The sequence below is a fragment of the Hoplias malabaricus genome, chromosome X2, assembly GCF_029633855.1.
Source record: "Hoplias malabaricus isolate fHopMal1 chromosome X2, fHopMal1.hap1, whole genome shotgun sequence".
NCBI classification, from domain to species: domain Eukaryota; kingdom Metazoa; phylum Chordata; class Actinopteri; order Characiformes; family Erythrinidae; genus Hoplias; species Hoplias malabaricus.
In genome coordinates this window covers 21054663-21073884 of record NC_089819.1, presented here as the reverse complement: position 1 = coordinate 21073884, position 19222 = coordinate 21054663, and the positions used below count along the sequence as shown (strand labels likewise).

The 19222-nt window shown below is 40.5% G+C and overlaps 1 protein-coding gene across 2 annotated transcripts in view; it reads left to right on the top strand.

Moving 5' to 3' along the window:
* Positions 1–7628: 7628 nt before the first annotated feature.
* Positions 7629–19222, top strand: part of LOC136676984 (disabled homolog 2-like) — a 31582-nt gene continuing 19988 nt past the window's right edge. Inside the window, exons 1-2 of one of the 2 annotated variants that reach the window (XM_066654313.1) lie at positions 7629–7764; positions 18879–19080. In XM_066654313.1, coding sequence (XP_066510410.1) covers positions 18999–19080 — 82 coding nt within the window. In that variant the 5' untranslated portion in view covers positions 7629–7764; positions 18879–18998. Of the gene's footprint in view, positions 7765–8362; positions 8604–18878; positions 19081–19222 lie in introns of those variants that run through there. The other variant, XM_066654315.1, reaches the window with a different exon arrangement.

Genomic DNA, 19222 nt, shown 5'->3' with positions numbered 1-19222 from the left:
GTGTGTGTGTTCACTCCCACAGATGGGTTAATTTTGGAAGACACATTTTGTTGTATGTTGTACAATGACAAATAATTGCATATTAAATTAAATTTAAATTAAATTAAAAGTCCTCTCCATCATTAGATCATTCATTTATATGCCCACCCCTGCTTTAGATAACAATTATGTTGTACTTCACTAACAGTGTTTTTCTGCACTTTAACAAAGCCACACTGCCTTTGATGCAAAGCTCTAAATAGCACTCCTTGTGGAGTAGTTCCTAAATGTGAGTGGGTGGTACATCATTTTGAAGAATTTTACTGTAAATACTGAGTGAAGGAGTGAGTGAGTGAGTGAGTAACCACAAAAATCATCAGCTTTCAGAATATAAAGGAATCACCACATACTGTACTTTAAACTGTTATCATTAAAGATTTACAGCAATTCACTGTAAAATTACAGCAGAAGTAACTGCACGCTCTCCTCTGTCAGCCCACTGCTCAGTGTGTGAGCTAAAGTTGCTCTCTAGTGTGTGTGTGTGTGTGCATGTGTGTGTGTGTATGTGTGTATGTGTATGTGTGTCTGTGTGTGTGTGTGTGTGTGTGTGTGTGTGTGTCTTACGTCCCATATTCCCATGGGTTAAATGCAGAGGCTCAATTTCCCTGAGAGGATTAATAATGTAACACGTTTTATTTTCTTCAGGTCATTATTAAGGCTTTCAGTGATCTGAATTATGCAAATGAAGACATGAAACACTTGAGACTGTTCAAGGCGGTGGGTCCCTATGATTGGAGGAGCACTGTGCTAACACATTAGTAGATCCTTTGTGGTAAGTCAGCACTGAGACCTAACTGTGAGGCCAGGACTTTGGTGTGCTGCCTCATTCCTAACCCCTAAACATTTGGAGTAATGCAGTTCAGCAACAAAGCCATGTCAGTGCTGTAACACTGCAAGCACAAAGAGCTGCCTGGAGAAATCCTGCTCATAAATTCACCAGATTAAATGCCCAGAAGAATGTGGGCTTTATTGATGAATCCCCTTCCCCTTCTTGTAAATGGAGATTGGGAGCAAAAAAGATGAGATGACATCATCTGGCCGACGACCTCGAAGAAGCCTTGGAAGAACGGATGGCCTTCTGAGAAGCCAAGGAATTCATTCATGGATGAAAAGATGAAGACCCTCCAAACGTTCATGAATTTTTCCACATGTTTTTTCCTGTTATTCCTCCCATTCCAGCTTTGGCTAGAGAAATATTCTTAAATGAAAAGCTGTAAAGCGAGCCAATCCAGACTGTGACTCAGAGCTGCTGTTTGAACAGTTCAACAGTAAAACATGCGCCTGGGCAGTCAACTCTGTTACAAGCCTGTTGCTATGGCAACTAAGTTCCACATTAGTCTACATAATAGACCGGCCCCAGCCAAGGCCAGCAGTAGGTGGATGGCTTGCAGAAATGTCTGGAGAGACCACCTTCTGCATGGATTTTTTTTAAACAGAACACTCCACCCGTCAGGAAATGAAAAACATTAACACCTATGGCCTTCTCTTTCTGTTTTCAGATCTGTGATTTGTGAATCTGTAAGGCGTTATAAGCTGGCAAAACCAAAAACATGGGTGTTTTTAGTATTATTCATTCATTATCTGTAAGCGCTTTTCCAGTTCAGGGTCATGGTGGGTCCAGAGCCTACCCGAAATCATAGGGTGCAAGGCAGGAATACACCCTGGAGGGGGTGCCAGTCCTTCAAAGGGCAACACACACACCTACGGACACTTTTGAGTCGCCAATCCACTACCTACCAACGTGTGTTTTTGGACAGTGGGAGGAAACCAGAGCACCCGGAGGAAACCCACACAGACACAGGGAGAACACACCACACTCCCCACAGACAGTCACACGGAGGAAACCCATGCGGCCACAAAGAGAACACACCACATTCCTCACAGACAGTCACACGGAGGAAACCCACGCGGACAACACACCAACTCCTCACAGAAAGTCACCCGGAGCAGGACTGGAACCCACAACCTTCAGGTCCCTGGAGCTGTGTGACTGCGACACTAACCTGCTGCGCCACCGTGCCTCCCTGTTTTTAATATTATAGCTGTATTATTTTATCTGTATTATACTGAGTTGATATGGTAAAAAAATGCATATTCCAGACTGTAATTAATACACCTTTTTACTAAATGCATTTTTTGTTAATACGTTGTTTACTTTTTTTGTGGACAATTTCACACAGTCAATCCTCATACAGGGGCGGCACAGTGGTGCAGCAGGTAATGTCACAGTCACACAGCTTCAGCGATTGTGGGTTCAAGTCCCACTCTAGTTGACTGTCTGTGAGGAGTTTGGTGTGTTCTCCCTGTGTCCGCATGGGTTTCCTCTGGGTGCTCTGGCTTCCTCCCACTGTCCAAAAACACACGTTGGTAGGTGGATTGGCGACTCAAATGTGTCCGTAGGTGTGAGTGTGTGAGTGAATGTGTAAGTGTGTGTCCAGGGTGTATTCCAGGTAGGCTCTGGACCCACCGCAACCCTGAATTGGATAAGCGGTTACAGATAATGAATGAATGATTGAATCCACATACACATGGAGATCACCCAGAGGAAACCCATGCAGACACAGGGAGAACACACTAACAGACAGTGTTCTAAGGACCCCATGACCCCTGTGCTGTGTAATGAACATTTACATGGTATTAGAGCAACATAACTACGTTCATGAGATAATGACCACTTCAAGGAGAATGACTTTGTTATATTTATAACTACTTGTCTTTTTAAAGCTATTTATTAATGACCCAGAAATAGTTCAAAATCATGAACATGAAAATAGTGCAAAATCACGAATATGAAAATAGTGCAAAATCACGAATATGAAAATAGTGCAAAATCACAAATATGAAAATAGTGCAAAATCACGAATATGAAAATAGTGCAAAATCATGAATATGAAAACAGGATATATGATGCTTTTCAGGACATGTTCAGTGATGGCTGCAAGTACTTTAAAGTGTCAGCAGAAAGTAGAGAACAAGAACAGGAAGAAAGCAGTGTGTCATTTCAAGGTTAGGGTGACAACCATACGTTTCCTCTTTAGTGCTTCCTTTAAATTGTGTTGACACATGGCATTATGTGGCTGTCAATTCAACAGGGGTTCCTCTGGTTTTTGGGGTCTCCCCACTGTAACCAATACAAGACAGTAGTCGCAGGTGCCAAACTATGAGAAGACGCATTATTTAATCGCATTTCTGTGGCCTCTAATGAGCAATTGACACATTATATCAGAAATACAACAGAAGTATAACAGAAAAACAATTTTAAATATATTTCATACAAACAGTTAAAAGCTTCAACAATCCATTTACATTTGCTTCAGGACTGTTCTTATTAAGGCACTAACATAAAAATGCAAATCCCATGAATGCGCTAAAAGATAAAGATCAGATTTTACACAATCACAGGGAGTCTGTATGCATCTGCAGCTTGAGTTAAATGTAAATTGTCTCATTTCAAACAATTCATATCATTATTATGACCTTTCTATAGCACTGTTTTATTCTTGTGTCTACATACATTGAATTTAACCCGTTTCTAGTCATTTTCCTCTTTTTTTAGCCAAACACGTAAACGTATATCAGCTGGCTCCCTAATGAACTTCTCGGAACAAAAAAGGGCCAAAGAACTCTTGCAATAGCTTGGCTGTTCTAACCACTTAACTAATGTAGCACCTACAGCCAACAACATGGTCTTTCATCTCGTCCAAAAACCTGGGAAAACATATGAATAATGTCTTTGACCTATGGCCAGCCAAAAGAAACCGAGTCACCACGGTCACCAAAAACAAGCATTTACATTCAATGAGGTACATGTTGTTCTTCCAATCACTGTCAACAGTAACGTCAGTGAGTGGAAAACCATTCCCAACAGCTGCAGCAAGACCCAGGAACACATCCCAGCACCTCCCTGGGCCCTGGCCATTCTGACAAATCTAATCCTGCACTATTTTGAGTAGGTCTTGGCTTGAGAATATACAGTAGTTGTAGATTCTAACATTTTAAAAACGTTCTTTACACAGTTCCACTTATTTACAAACAGGTTTCTGAAGAATCGATTACTATAATAATCTTTAGACCAGATACTGGTCTAGAATTTAATTACTTTTTGATTTATTTTTAATCACACAAAGACAAAGTAGTTTTATTTGAGCTGTGTCATAGAGAAACAAGTTCAGTAGCACTGGTGATAGGAGCCAAATGTCATCATTTCATATCTAACTACTCTGAATGACTCCATGATTTTATCATTTCTATAATTTAATTGTTTCATTTACTAAAACACAAATCAGAATCAGAACTTATGTCAACGTTTAGCTTAATTTAATCAGTGGGGGCAGGGGTGCGGTTTGGTAATGCCGTTATCTAGTTTTCTCAAGGAATCTTATCGCTGTTATCTGCTCTGTGTTTACAATTAGCCAGAGCGAGAAGATAGCAGTGTGCTCTGTATATCACAAAACAGACTACAGTTTAGCCCACTGACATACAGTCTGACCAGGGAGCGGACACTCTTGTGTAAACATGAAAGAACCTTTGGCATAGTAGATCAAATAGATCCCAGATCGTCTGAGTTTGAACTGCTTGATTCCTTTGCTGTGTCTGATCACGGAACTGAAACTCCCTGTTTTAATCACAGCTGAGCTGAAGAGTTAATGTACTCCTACAACTCTTTTCTCTTGAGAAGAATAATAAAATAAAAATATTGAGTTAGAGTTCTCCTGCCAAATGTTTTTAACCAGTAGAGTCTTCTCACTATTTAAAAATAACATAGATTTACCAGGAAATATCTTATTTATCATGATACAATTAGATTCATAACCAGGGGGTCACTAAAGGCTTATGAAGGGTAACAAAGCCTTTTTAAAAGCTTAATCATTAATGAGTTGTCTCTGTGTGTGCGTGCGTGCGTGTGTGTGTGTGTGTGTGTGTGTGTGTGTGTGTAGGTTTGTATGTGTGTGTGTGTGTTTGTGTTTGTGTGTGTGTGTGTGTTTGTCTGTTTGTGTGTGTGTGTGTGTGTTTGTTTGTGTGTATGTGTGTGTGTGTGTGTGTGTGTATGTGTGTGTGTGTGTGTGTGTGTGTGTGTGTGTGTGTGTGTGTTTGAGTGTGTGTGTTTGTGGTTGTGTACACTGATTCAGAGGAATAGTTGATGTAGATGTATTATCTGACATCACTGTGCAATGCGGTGAATTCTTAATGGGACGAATGTCATAATTTCAGTGGTATGGTGTTGTATCAGCATATGGTCATGTTGATATTGTTACTGAATCTGGGCATTAAAACTGCACATATCAACAAAAATGGTTGTCTCTTAAGAATCCAGACTATTGTACCCTGCTGACACCTGACATCTGACTGACACCTGCATGTGACTCGTCATACTGAGCATGAACATTCTGAATATTCATATTATATTTGAAAAGTCCTTATTTTCTTGTGAAGTTTTGCACCTTGTCAGATAATTTTGTACATCACCTGTGAGCAAAAAAAGAAAATAAAAACCACTATAAAAAATAGCTCCCCACTCTGAGCTACTTTAGGTAAATGCAAAATATAAATAATAATAATAATAAAAATAATAATAACAATTAAAAAGGGGAAAAATAAAGCATTATAGTTTACAACTCGGTTTGATCTAAGTTGGTAAATACTTAACAATATGCCTAAATGATAGCAGACATAGTATAATTAGTAATTTCAGCTACATTTAGTGGTACTTATTGCTGACCCAGATGTTCAAATTTATTCACATATTTTATAATATCCATACAAAAGCATTCCAATAGAATCTGAACACGTTGAGTAGCCAAACACAAGTTTAAAGTCACAATGCCCAATGCAATGTGTTAGCTAGGTATCTAGCAGCCCAGAAGTGTGCTGTTTAGTTGGAGTTGGGTTTTATTTTTTGTTTGATGAAGCTCCATTCAATACCTCTGAGATGAACTGTAGTGCCATTTCTGTGATCCAGAATCATCCAACGAACGGATCCTGACCTCACTAAAGTTTATGCAGCCAAATCCTATTAAATCCCCACAGAAATGTTCCAAAAGCCTTCCTGGAATAGCAGAGGTGTTTACTCAAGCAAAGGACGACAAACTTTCTATTAATACCATTAATATTTATAGGCATGTTGGATGAACAAGTATAAACTACATCCACACTGATAGCCTTGCCTTCAGAAAAGAAACATTTTACATGAGATGACACAAGCTGTGTAAATGAAGGCCTGTTGGACAAACCTTTGGACACATAGTATAGAAAAATGTTTCTGTCAAACTAATGCTATAATCCCCATTCATAAAAAAGGACTTCCCAAATACGGACATTGTCTATATACACATTGCTACAAAACCTATTTATATATCTTCCGGCATTAACAGTGCCTTCATAGATGTGCAAATTAGCCATGACCTGTGCATCACTGCACCGCTATTCCAAATTTTGAGTTTTCCATTTCACCTCATACTATCTTAAATGAGCTCAGGCTTAGAGAAGGCTATGGTGTTTCTGGATGTGTTTATATATGTATTTATTCTTAGCATTTGTGAATTTTAAATGGCATTTGTGAATGCAGTGACAAATTGCTGATCACAGCCAGCTAATATTGATTTTGGGCCTTGTCCATTGCATACAAAGATTTCTCTAGAGTCTCTAAAACATTTAAAGATATTATGTACCATAGATGATGATGTTTACAAGTTCTTTACAATTTTAAGTTGAGAAACATTATTCTTGAATTGTTTTGTTTTATTGACTGTAGTCTTTCATAGAGAAGTTACCCCCTCCACATATTCACCATATACAATTCTGCCTCTTGGAGATGATCTTTTTATACCCAGTTGTGTCACTCACCTGTTGCAAATTAACTTATTATTATTATTATTATTATTAAACAAATTCATTACTACTTTTTGCAGCAGGTAGTGTCGCAGTCACACAGTTCCAGGGGTCTGGAGGTTGTGGGTTCGATTCCGGCTCCGGGTGACTGTCTGTGAGGAGTTGGTGTGTTCTCCCTGTGTCTGTGTGGGTTTCCTCCGGGTGCTCCGGTTTCCTCCCACAGTCCAAAAACACACGTTGGTAGGTGGATTGGCGACTCAAAAGTGTCAATAGGTGTGAGTGTGTGAGTGTGTGTTGCCCTGTGAAGGACTGGCCAGGGAGCCTCTGGACCCACCGCGACCCCGAACTGGATAAGCGCTTACAGATAATGAATGAATGAATATATTAAAAATAAGTAAATAAATATACAAATAAATAAACAATCTTCCTACGGTTCAAATTTTGAAACATTGACTTTGCACTATTTCCAGTTAGATATAAGGTTTAAATGGTTTCCACATTATTGCATTCTGTTTTCATTTACACTTTCGACAGTGTCCCTACATTCCTGGAAAGGGATTTGTAGATTAAGACAGATTCTAAATGGTTGCTGTAAGAACCTAATTCTCCCTTTATACTCCCAGTCGACCAATGAGGATGTGTGCAGAGGGATAGTCCAGGCTGGTGCCGAGGGGGTTAAATTCGGAGCTGGAGGCTGGCAGCAGTTTAGTGGGAGTTACCAAGTCTCAAGCTGCAGTAACATCATCACAGCGCATTCCTCAGCAGCAGTTCAGACCGGAGGAACCTCTCAACTGTAGACTCTACAGAACGTGTCATCTGTACCGTCTGTTTACCAGAGGAAAATCATCCGGGAAAGGGCTATGCTTGGTCCCAGTGCCGCTGGGTAACGTGATACCGGTGAGTGCCATTGCTGGTGAAATCTAAAAAATGGCTCTTCAATAGATGCTATGAGTTAATTTCATACTGAACCACTCGCGCGGTGAAATGGTTCTTCATACTGATAGAGAATGTGTTGTATGGTTGTATGTAGCACCAAATATGGATCTTCTATATAACACGCTGGTCATCGTTATGAGAGAGACGTACTGAATAAGGTGCTCGACAGAACCACCTATGAGAACCACCCAGTATCCACATTTCACAGTGCTATTGGTCTAAATAGAATATTTGTCTTTATCAAAGAACCCCTGAAGGACCCCCTTTTTTAAGTGTGGCATATTTCTCTGAGCTATTTTCCTTTTGCTGACAACAAACGCCAGGCTATTTTGAGAATGACATGAAAACGAGCAGCTACATCGCCAGGTAAATGCTACTCTTTTATTTTATTTTTTTGTCGTTTTCACCAATATTCCGCTATATCCGCCCAGTCATCTTTAATATCAATTTCAGCTTCATGGGAAGTGCAACCTGTTGTCATTTTCATTCTGTGTCTGAATTATCCTGAAGATGAAGGCTGCTAATAGCTGATATATCTACCCCTGCCCCCTCCCTTCTTTCCCCTCTGTGGCTTATTTACATCTCACACGCTTTCACACCGACACGAACGTGGGCTGCCTTCTTCCTGACGCCGACAGCGGTTCACGTTTTGGCCATTTTTCTGGACGTTTTAGTCGTTTTCTCGCCACTAACCGCGTCGTTTGCTTTGACCGAAATGACCGCATTAATCTCTGTCGTGTCCTCGCGCCTGTCTGCAGTCATTTCCTCAGTTTAACGGAGGACGCGGCGAACATTAACGAGTATGTTCCAGTGGAGATTGTGTTGTACACATTTTTTTAGCCATTTTAGCTTATGTGTTTACAGTGAAGTGATGTAGTCAGAGACATGTAATTCAGTGAGCCCTGAGGTAAATCCCGAGGGCTACAGTAGATAAAGAAAGGGGATATTTTATACACACCATCTGCTAATTTTTAATTCACGTTGTAATTCACTAATTTATTTACATTTCTTATTATTTTATTTCTTCCTTAACCTAGTGGGGTGATATCTGTGTATGTTTTGATTGATTGATTGATTGATTGATTGAGAGACAGATACTTTCCTAATTCCTGGAGAAGGCTACTACAAAATATGAAACTGGAACTTCCATGCGTATTATAAATCCACATTTTTGTGTACTACAGCATTTTAATGTTTCAATCACTGACCATTTCATTCAGGACCTTTGATTCTTTCTCGTTTTTGAAGAAAATTGTTGGTGTTGTGAATGTATGGCCTTGCCTAGAACCAGCTGTTTCTCTGACCTAAATATTCAAATGTCTTCTGTTGTTTTTCTGTATCAGCCTTTTGTGGGAAGTCCTTGTATCAACACAGTTTTAACTTTTCAGATCAAGGAAAAACATTCCTGACTTACTGACTTTGGACTACATAACCATGAGGTATCAGGAAGGACCGAGCTCGATCTTCTGAATAAATGACCCTCAGATCTAACACTAAGTTCAAATTTTAGGGGGACTTGACTCCTAAAAGCAGGTATGAACTCAGTCTGAAGGAATGTGTGTCCTTATAGATCTGCATCATAACAGATGAGGCTGAGGATGTGGAAAAAATAGAAAGAAAGAGAATAGAGTAGTGAGAGATGAGAGGAAAAAGAGTGGGAGTGACAAAAAAATTCAGCGAGTTTAACTGCACCGCCTAGAAATAGCCATAATTACAGCATTTTTTTTTCAGTTTCCCACTACCTCACCACCCTTCATGTAACATCTAATGGAGGAAATGCCACTGTAAATTCATTCCACTCCTTTTCAAGCAGGGGGAGATGTGGTCTATGGAAATTTGTAAGCCTTTTAATGAGAGCTGACTTGCAAACAGTTTGAAGTCATGTTGTCTAAATATTACCCAAAACGTTAGAGGGAAATGCTCATTTTCCATGTGTGGCTGTAGAAATTGACATGGAGGTAGAGATAAAGATTTAACCTCACAGGAAGTAAGTGAAGAAAATGAAGCCACTCCCGAATACGTACATATGTCCTTGTTTTGGGCAGTAAGTCGCTGGTATTTGTTTCGACCGTGTTTTAAGTAGTGAATTCACATTTTGAAGAATATGACTCAGAACAGGACACAGCTTTTTGCTCTCTCTTGGTACAATGTGTGCAGTTTTATTGAAAGCAGATGTTGGCACTCTACTTCATTTCCCTCCTTGAGTCATTCCTTCACTTCTGGCTTCTCTGAACAATTCCTTCTCCTAAACTATCTCCCTCCCTGCAGTAGGAGGGAAAAGCAGAGTTTGTCAAAGAAAGTTGAGCAGAGACAAAGAGAAAAGAGCATAGGTCTTCATTAAGAATATGGATCTTCACAGACTGCTTCTCAGTTGCCTTCTCTTTGTTGTCCGTGTCGGTCTCTGCCGAGGCCTACTATTGTATTTCACTGGAGACATATACAGGTCACTAGAGAATCATGGCAGTTCTTTTATGTGAAAAGATCTATTTAACTGCAGTGACCACATGCTGAGGTAAATGACCTTTGCACTGGGTATTTGTTTGTGTCCCACTTTTCCCCTTTGTATAAAAAGAATGAAATCTGGATAATCACTTAAAGCTCTGCATTGCTCCTTAGCCAAAAAAAGAAAAGAAAAGAAAGTCGCGGCCAGATGTGGAACCGTTTGTTTTCTTCACATTAAAGCTGGAGTGGAGGATGACACTTGACCTCCATTCCACACAAAACCAGAAGTGAAGATTTTCCACTCATGGTCCTGCCTAATGTGAGAAATACTGGCTACTCTTCTCTGAAACTTCCTTCCAGTGTCTAATACTTGGTGCCCCACCTTGACAAAGGGTTATTACCCCTTAGTGACTGAACCCTGAACTCATGGGATGATAATTCAAACATATGGAATTAGTGTTGATCTTTGTATCCATGGAAACTGCAGTCATTTGTCAGAGTTCGTTCTCCCTCCTGGCTCTGGTAATGATGTTCAACATGCTGCTGACCCATTAGGGTATTTGACCTTAACCTCTTAAGTTCAAATGACTCGTCGGTGGGTCCACACTTCCTCACTTTCACAACTGCAAAACCTGCGTAGCAGATTCATCATAGCTTCTTAAGGAATTAAGTCTATAATTAAGAATGTATATTTAAACATACGAAAATTGTTGCCAAACATATTTTTATATTAATTTTAATTCAACTTTTAACCTTGATCTATGGCAATGATGCAGGCTAATATGATAAATAGTAAGGTAAAAAGAAAAAAGAGTATATATATTTAAAGGCATAGAAACATATTTTAACATGAGTATAACATGTAAATTGATAAATAAATATATAATAAGGTGGCACTGTGGCGCAGCAGCTAGTGTCGCAGTCACACAGCTCAAGGGACCTGGAGGTTGTGGGTTCGATTCCCGCTCCGGGTGACTGTCTGGTGTGTTCTCCCTGTGTCCGCGTGGGTTTCCTCCGGGTGCTCCGGTTTCCTCCCACAGTCCAAAAACACACGTTGGTAGGTGGATTGGTGACTCAAAAGTGTCCGTAGGTGTGTGTGTGAGTGAATCTGTGTGTGTTGCCCTGTGAAGGATTGGCGCCCCCTCCATGGTGTGCTCCCGCCTTACGCCCAATGATTCCAGGTGGGCTCTGGACCCACCGCGACCATGAACTGGATAAGGGTTACAGATAATGAATGAATGAATAAATGAATATATAATAGGCTAAATGGTAAAAGATCAGATCAGTATGGCTAAGAATTATGTAAAACTTTATACTATATACATGCCTTGCATCTCTTACTCTTTAATATAAGTTCAAACCTGCAGGCTGACAGAATTTCCAAAGCAGCTTATAGGTATGGGAGAGTAAGTGGGGACTGGGTCCCACCTGGTGGGATAATATTTTGGGGATGATTTTGCCAAGCCCCATATGGACCTCTATAAGATTGTAAATCACCTGTTATGCTTTTGAGAAATGCTTAATGATGCTCACAGGTTTTCAGTTTATATCCACCATACTGCTTTCAAAAGGGGTATTGTCTGATTGGGTGGTTGATTTTGGCCTTAAAACAGATGTTCTGACACTCCTGTTACACCTATTGCACCTATAAGACCACACAGGAAGGCAGTTATGGCCCACAATTATTTCCCTAGAGAATGGGATTGACTACATTTTTATTGTGAGTGAAAACAAGGTAAATGCATAGTAATTATCTTCAGCAACTGTTGTGGAAACACGTTAAAGATGTGCTTATTTTCAGATATATGAAAACTATTTTAAGTACCTTAGTGTAATTGAAAGTTGGCTGTTGGGATAGCAGTGGATGCACTAAAGCCCGGAGTCTGAAAGCTACAATTACGTGGTATTTATGATGTCATTAATAAGTATTGTAATAGCTGCCTGCTTGGCTGAGACCTGCAGAGTACCTGGTGAACTTTTGTCATAACCTTTATACTAGTTTGTCCCAAATAAGCACAGATAAGACAACGTACAGCCAGTGCAAAAACAAGCTAAACGTATTTTAGTATGATTCCATTCAATCTTTAGGTCACTCTCTTTAAGCCAGGGATGTTTAATTGTGGCGAAATCAAGGAGACATTTGGAAGGGCCGGCCAGTCCCCTGTGGTTAGCTTTTAGTTTAACATGGAGATCTTTCTTCGTACGCTTCCTGAGGCTGTCACTTCACTTTGCTGTTGTGCTAGGACCTGTTTTTCTGTGATTCTTCAGGTTGGATTACAGAATCAAATGTGTTCTTCCCATATCTGCTACATCGGACACTGATTATTACATACTCACCTCACTAATTATTGGATCAGTCCCAACTTCCTATGTATTATTAACCTATAACGTCTTGTTCATTTCTTTATATAGAAGTCAATATATAATATGCTTGACTGGTTTTGGATCCTGAAAGGATTAGATTATATTTACACAAGCTCAAGACTGATAACTGAAAAGAAAAGCCCTTAAGACTCTGTTTGTTTGCCTGTCCTCTTTTTTTTTTGTGTGTGTGTGATCATGTCTCTGTTGATGGATTGGGTGTTTGCTGTGTAAAGCCAGCCTATAGATGCTCACACAAGGGCAGGGTTGCCAGTACCTGCCTCAGTTGCATGTGGGTGTCATAGCAACCAGCAAGAAGTTGGACTGCGTCTGAGCCAGTTGCTTTGCCTTATTTTCTAATTAAAACCCACATGCCTGTAGATTGGACTCTGACTGTGGAGAATGACTAATCATTGACTGGAAATAAACTGGGGGTCCTGGCCAATCCCCAGCTTCACATACTTGCACCTTCCATTAGTATGAGCTATTTCAACATGACTGTTGGACGGTCAAGTCTTATGCTGACCTTTCATTCCAAAATAACTGTGAGTCAGACTCAGAGACGGATTCATCCGCTTGGATTTGGTGGTTGGATAAAAGCACAGTTAAAAGCATGTAGTACAAGAAATAATAATATGTGTAATTATACCATATATGATTATGTTTTTATGTGTAAAAACCTGACTGAAATGTTAAAATACACAAGTAACAGCACTTTGTGTAGCCTATGCTAACTGGGATGTTACTTCCTCTTGTTATATGTTATTTAGAATAGCCTCTAAGAACAAGTGCAAGTCTGAAGTTGCTCTGTACCCATTTTTCTTCTCTTCCATTAGCCGTCTAACAAAAATGTCATATTATTTGTAGAACCTAATTAACATGGCCTCAGATGTCTTTGTAACATTTTTAAAATCTTTACCCGTTGGACATGTGCCCTGTTAAGTGTTAAATCCACACCCCTGGAGACACACTTTGTACAAAAAGTTGTCCTCAGAGGCCAGAAATTCCTGGCGTGGATCTTAGGTGGATGCGTTTTGGCTTCGTGCCGGTTCCTGATGTGCGTATTTAAAGAGCTCCATTGGCCTGTGTCAAGAAACAACCACAGAGCCAGGGAGTCAGGGAAGAGGAAAGATGGTGTTTACTGTACACTCATTGTTCTCGCTCTCTGGAGGTATTCGGCAAGTTTTCAGCTCCCGACTCCTCTCTGGCACTGGACCATGGCCGAAGAGCCAGCGAGGGGGAAGAGAAAGAGAAAACGAAGAGCTGGAGGTCCTCTCAGGGCAGAAATGGAGTGTAAATATTGATGTTGATTTTTGGGCTTAGCCCTGGCCAGGATGTTCTGTAGTCATCTGCGTTAGTGGGGAAGACATCTTAAAGGTACAGGAGCCCTTGTAGTCTACTATGTGTTAGTGGGGAAGACATCTTAAAGGTACAGGAGCCCTTGTAGTCTACTATGCGTTAGTGGGGAAGACATCTTAAAGGTACAGGAGCCCTTGTAGTCTACTATGCGTTAGTGGGGAAGACATCTTAAAGGTACAGGAGCCCTTGTAGTCTACTATGCGTTAGTGGGGAAGACATCTTAAAGGTACAGGAGCCCTTGTAGTCTACTATGCGTTAGTGGGGAAGACGTCTTAAAGGTACAGGAGCCCTTGTAGTCTACTATGCGTTAGTGGGGAAGACATCTTAAAGGTACAGGAGCCCTTGTAGTCTACTATGCGTTAGTGGGGAAGACATCTTAAAGGTACAGGAGCCCTTGTAGTCTACTATGCGTTAGTGGGGAAGACATCTTAAAGGTACAGGAGCCCTTGTAGTCTACTATGCGTTAGTGGGGAAGACATCTTAAAGGTACAGGAGCCCTTGTAGTCTACTAAGGTGTCTGAAGAATAGCTTGAAGCATGATGTAGATTAAGAATAATGCTAAAGGCATCTATACAATCTCTAATAAAAACGTACATAGGTCAGTTGACTCAAACCAGGTGGGTTCAGTTGTATTCTGAAACTTAGATAATAATTTTCATAGCCGTTGATGTTATGAGTTTTGTGCTCTTAGAACAGATTTGTAGAAACTGATAAGTTGGCAGCATTGTATAAGCTGCTTTGTAACATTCACACAAGCTGACTTATAAACACAGATGCAATGTCTTTTAGAATGGTGTGTTTTCCCTGTGTCCACATGGGTTTCCTCCGGGTGCTCCGGTTTTGTTCCCACGGTCCAAAAACACACGTTGGTGTCCATAGGTGTGAATGTGTGAGGCCTTGCCTTGCGCCCAATGATTCCAGGTAGGCTCTGGACCCACAGCGACCCTGAACTGGATAAGCGCTTACAGACAATGAATGAATGAATGAATGATGAAACATATAAAGTGCATCTAAATGTCTGAATAATCCATTTACACATTGAAGAATCCAATATTGATATTGAGGTTTAGGTCCAAATGAGTGGCAGACAAATGTGCCTTATATTTATATATAAAGGTTTCCATTTTCAGTTTATTAGAGCATTCAGCATTATAAAACTCCAATATCTGGAACAAGAAATGTACTAGTTTTCACTCTTCGGATGTCAGTGATCTGGATTTCAGTCTCTGAGTCAGTGATTATAAACCACCATCAAACCAACCACATTAATAGTTTAGATTTATGAAGCCTGTATGCTTTGAATGTAATAAGGCCAAGTCATCGAATCAGAAACACGATTTATTGGCCATGTATACTCACGCGTACAAAGAATTTGGTTTTGGTTCCAGGAGCTCACAGTGCTCTGACGATACATTCTTAACTACCTCAGCATTCTCTGCTTCAAGAACCCTAGTTTTTTCAACTGTAAGTATTAATATTAGGTTTTGCCACTAGTCAAAATCTGGAGATCAGGTCACTGGAGATTCACCTTACTCTGGGGACTTACTCCTGCTACTTAAAATTGATATTTTGTGTTTATGACATACATCATTTGTTTTAATCTGAACCAATTAAATTTGTCAAAAACACACACACAAAAAAGAAGAAATTAGTGCAAGGAACGGGCCTAATGCACCTTATTCCTGTCACAGCCTGGTACCTGCTCTCAGACATTGTTTAGTTGCATGCACTGACAATGCGACTTTGACCAGAAGCGCATTATTTTTCTCCGGTCTCCTTTGTTGACAGCTTTAGAGGATCAGCACTATCAGACAGATAGATTCCCCTCAGGACTCCTGCTTAGAATACGGAGAAGTACAAATCAGACAGAGAAGCATAAATATTCCTCAGCTTGCTTCCCTGCCTGCCAGCGTGCCGCATTCTTCCCTTTGCTTTCATCCTCTCTTCCAGATTTTCCTCTCTGCTGGGCTATGGAAAATGGATTTTGACTTCTTCTCGTTCTTGTTCTCATAGAGGCCATCGGCCTTTGAAAGTAACCACTTTACAGCAGGCAGACTGTTTTGGAACATTAGCTTTACCCCAGTTCCAAGCTTTGGGTATCAGTTGATCAAGTGTCAGAGGCCAGTCAAGTGTTTGTGTTTTATGGAGAGTACAGCCACTCACGGCTAATTTAAAGTTCGTAAAGTAAATGTTTATAAAACTGTCCAATGAGGTTGGGTAGCTAGGCTGCTAATTACTTATACTTTTCAATATTTACACTTGAACTTTATTTGAGTGGCCCATCTAATATTTACTGTAATATGACTTCGTTTTTTGTATGTGTGTGATGTAATGCACTCTGAACACTTAATATTTATGGACAATTATGATGGCTCATTTGTCATAGAATGTTTACTGGAATGTTTCCAATGTAATGGACATCTGGTGTTTTAAAAACTAAGCCAAACATTGGAGATCTGAGGCATTCTTATGGCATAAACACTACTGAAATGTGCTTTGATCAGATCCATTACCGATCACGGAGATCAGATCAGGACTTCACTATCAGTGTCGAGACCACAAGGGCCTGACTGAGCTCACTGCAGCTGTTCTTCTTACTGCATTATAATAAATATAATCTCCTACCACTCACAGTCTTGACCTTCTATTTCCATCCACTGCCAGCTGAAAGTCGGGGTCATGTGTGGGCCGCTGGTCTGTGAGGTGAAGCTGATTACAGAGAGGAAGTGTTAATGTTAGGTGGCAGAGTCAAAAGTGTCTGCCAGCCTAAAGCTTTGAGAATACCTCCTCTGACTGGGGAAGCTAACATTACTGTTGTGGGAATTCAGTGTTTGGTGGAAGGGATAGTGGAATACATTGTGCAAAAACTTTTAAGATATATTGCAGTCCCTGCATGCCTTTGTGGCGCTCTGTTTGTTTATATCTTGTATACACTGAGATTATAATGAAGATTTGAAAACCAGTTGGGAACAAGACTCTTTCATAGGTCCATTACAGAGCTGGAACTGATCTGATACACAAATGACATCATAACTGCATATAGCAGTTCAGGGCAGCAGGTAGCAGGTCCCACCTCTGGTTACTGTCTGTGGTGTGTTGTCCCTTTGTCGGCGTGGGTTTCCTCCAGGTGATCACACACGTTGGTAGGTAAATTGGTCATGTACAAATGTGTGAGTATCTACTGCCCTGCGATGGATTATGGCAGTGTCCAGGGTGTGTTCCCGCCTTGTACCCAGAGATTCCAAGTAGGCTCTGGACCCACCATGACTTTGAACTCGATAAGCGCTTACAGAAAAATGAATGAAAGCAGTAGTTCATTGTTCAATACTAGAAAAGCACAGTTAAACTCTGTAAGCGATTTCTCCAATGGTCAAAAGTGAATTTACTGCCACTGTAAGTGAAATAATTGAAAGGGCGGACTCTGATTTTGTCACAACACTGTAATTGATCAGAATGATTAAAGCATGTTCTGATAGGGTCCAGCCTTACACCTGGTCGCCAATATTTCTCCCTCCACAATGAACGCGCTTGGGTTGTCGAATTCTGTTTTGACTGAAAGCAGCCGAAGGCGAATGTATTTTTAGTCCGCACCTTCATTTCCTGCTCTTGAGTAAGTGGACATGGGGGAAGAGGAAAAATATTCCAAATATTTGAATGAGAGTCCTGCCGTAAGTTGTGGTGGTTTTCTAGATTGAAAACAAACATAAAAAATAGCCAGGCTATGGTAGGAAGAAAGCTGAGTCTATATAGATCCCAGATGCAGGGGAAGCTCTAGCTTCCTGTTGCCAGATTTTTTACTTAGAGATAGAGAGAATAACAGACCTAGGTTTTTTTTCTGTGGCTATTCAGTAAATACTAATACAGCTCATTCAATACCATTCACAAAATGAAAGCATCTGGCAGAACAAAACCTCTAATATAATGTCACCATACTTTCTTATTTCTTATCTCTCTGTCCACTCATCCATCTGTCCATCCATCAATCCAGCCTGCCAACCAACACCCAGCCATAAACCCATCCATCTGTGCACGCGTAGTTATACAAGCACTTGCCCAATGCTTATATGCTCGGTAAAGCTTTATTGTTAAATGAACTTCTTCTGAGTTTTCAAGTGGCTGAGCTATGGCGATAATCCGTCACAGTGAGGTTTCTGAGTACACTGCGAACAGAAAAGGAGTAGAATATAACTGTATAACGTCAATTCACAGACAGAACAAAGCCACCGTAGTGCAATTAGGCAAAGCTCAGAGAATTCAGCACTGCTGAGGTGCATGCTCATTAAAAAAAGGCATTGTTAGGACTTAAGAAATGTGGGGAAGTATTTTTAAGAGATAAGCTGGCTGAGTTAAAGCCAGAACGTTAGGTGGAGTGTAATAAGCAATGAAAGGAGTTTATTTATAGCTCAGAAGGGCAGGCCTGTGATTTTAGGAGAAAGTGCAGGATGTAAATTCAGCTTTTGTTTCGCTCATGAGCTCATTTATGGATAGTCCGAGGCTGTGGAGCTTGTTTTTGTTGGATGTGAAGGTTACTACACATCAGTGGAAATTAACAAATCTGTTATGTACCTCATTTGTTTGAAAATGGAAATGTAAAATAGGAAATGGATAGGTTTGTCCATGCTTTGACACTTCTACAGATGAAAAGCTTTTGCCTGGACCCAATACTTTGGCTTATACAACACTAAAGGCCAACAAAGCTTTACTGACAGATCTTACAGGGATTTCCTCTAGTGTGTGCTTTTGTTGCGGCAAATGGAATTTGGAGATTTTATATAGACAGTCAATTGTGACTTACTTAATATTTAATTATGTGTACATATTTTTTTGACACGCTGAGAAATATCCAAAGGTATTAAAACCCTGTTTTCTCTCTCTCTCTCTCTCTCTCTCTCTCTCTCTCTCTCTCTCCCCAGCACATGCATTGCTGAACATGGTCCATTTCTGAGTCAGCCTGTGGTGTGCACACTACAGAGTGGAAAATAGGAGAGAGAACTGCTTTCGATCGCCCCATCGTGTGAGGCAGGCCTACCAGCATGTCTGCAGAGGTGGAGTCCAGTACACCTCCGGCCGAACAACCACCCATGAAAACACCTTCCAAGAAGGAGAAAAAGAAGGGTACGTGACACTGTTTTCATGCTGAAAAACTGCGACATTACTGGCATGCGTTAATTACCAGCGTCCCATGGCTTTGAGTCATTGAACATCACAGCCATCAAAGGGCATTTTGCTAAGAAGCACACATTTCCAACTGACGGCA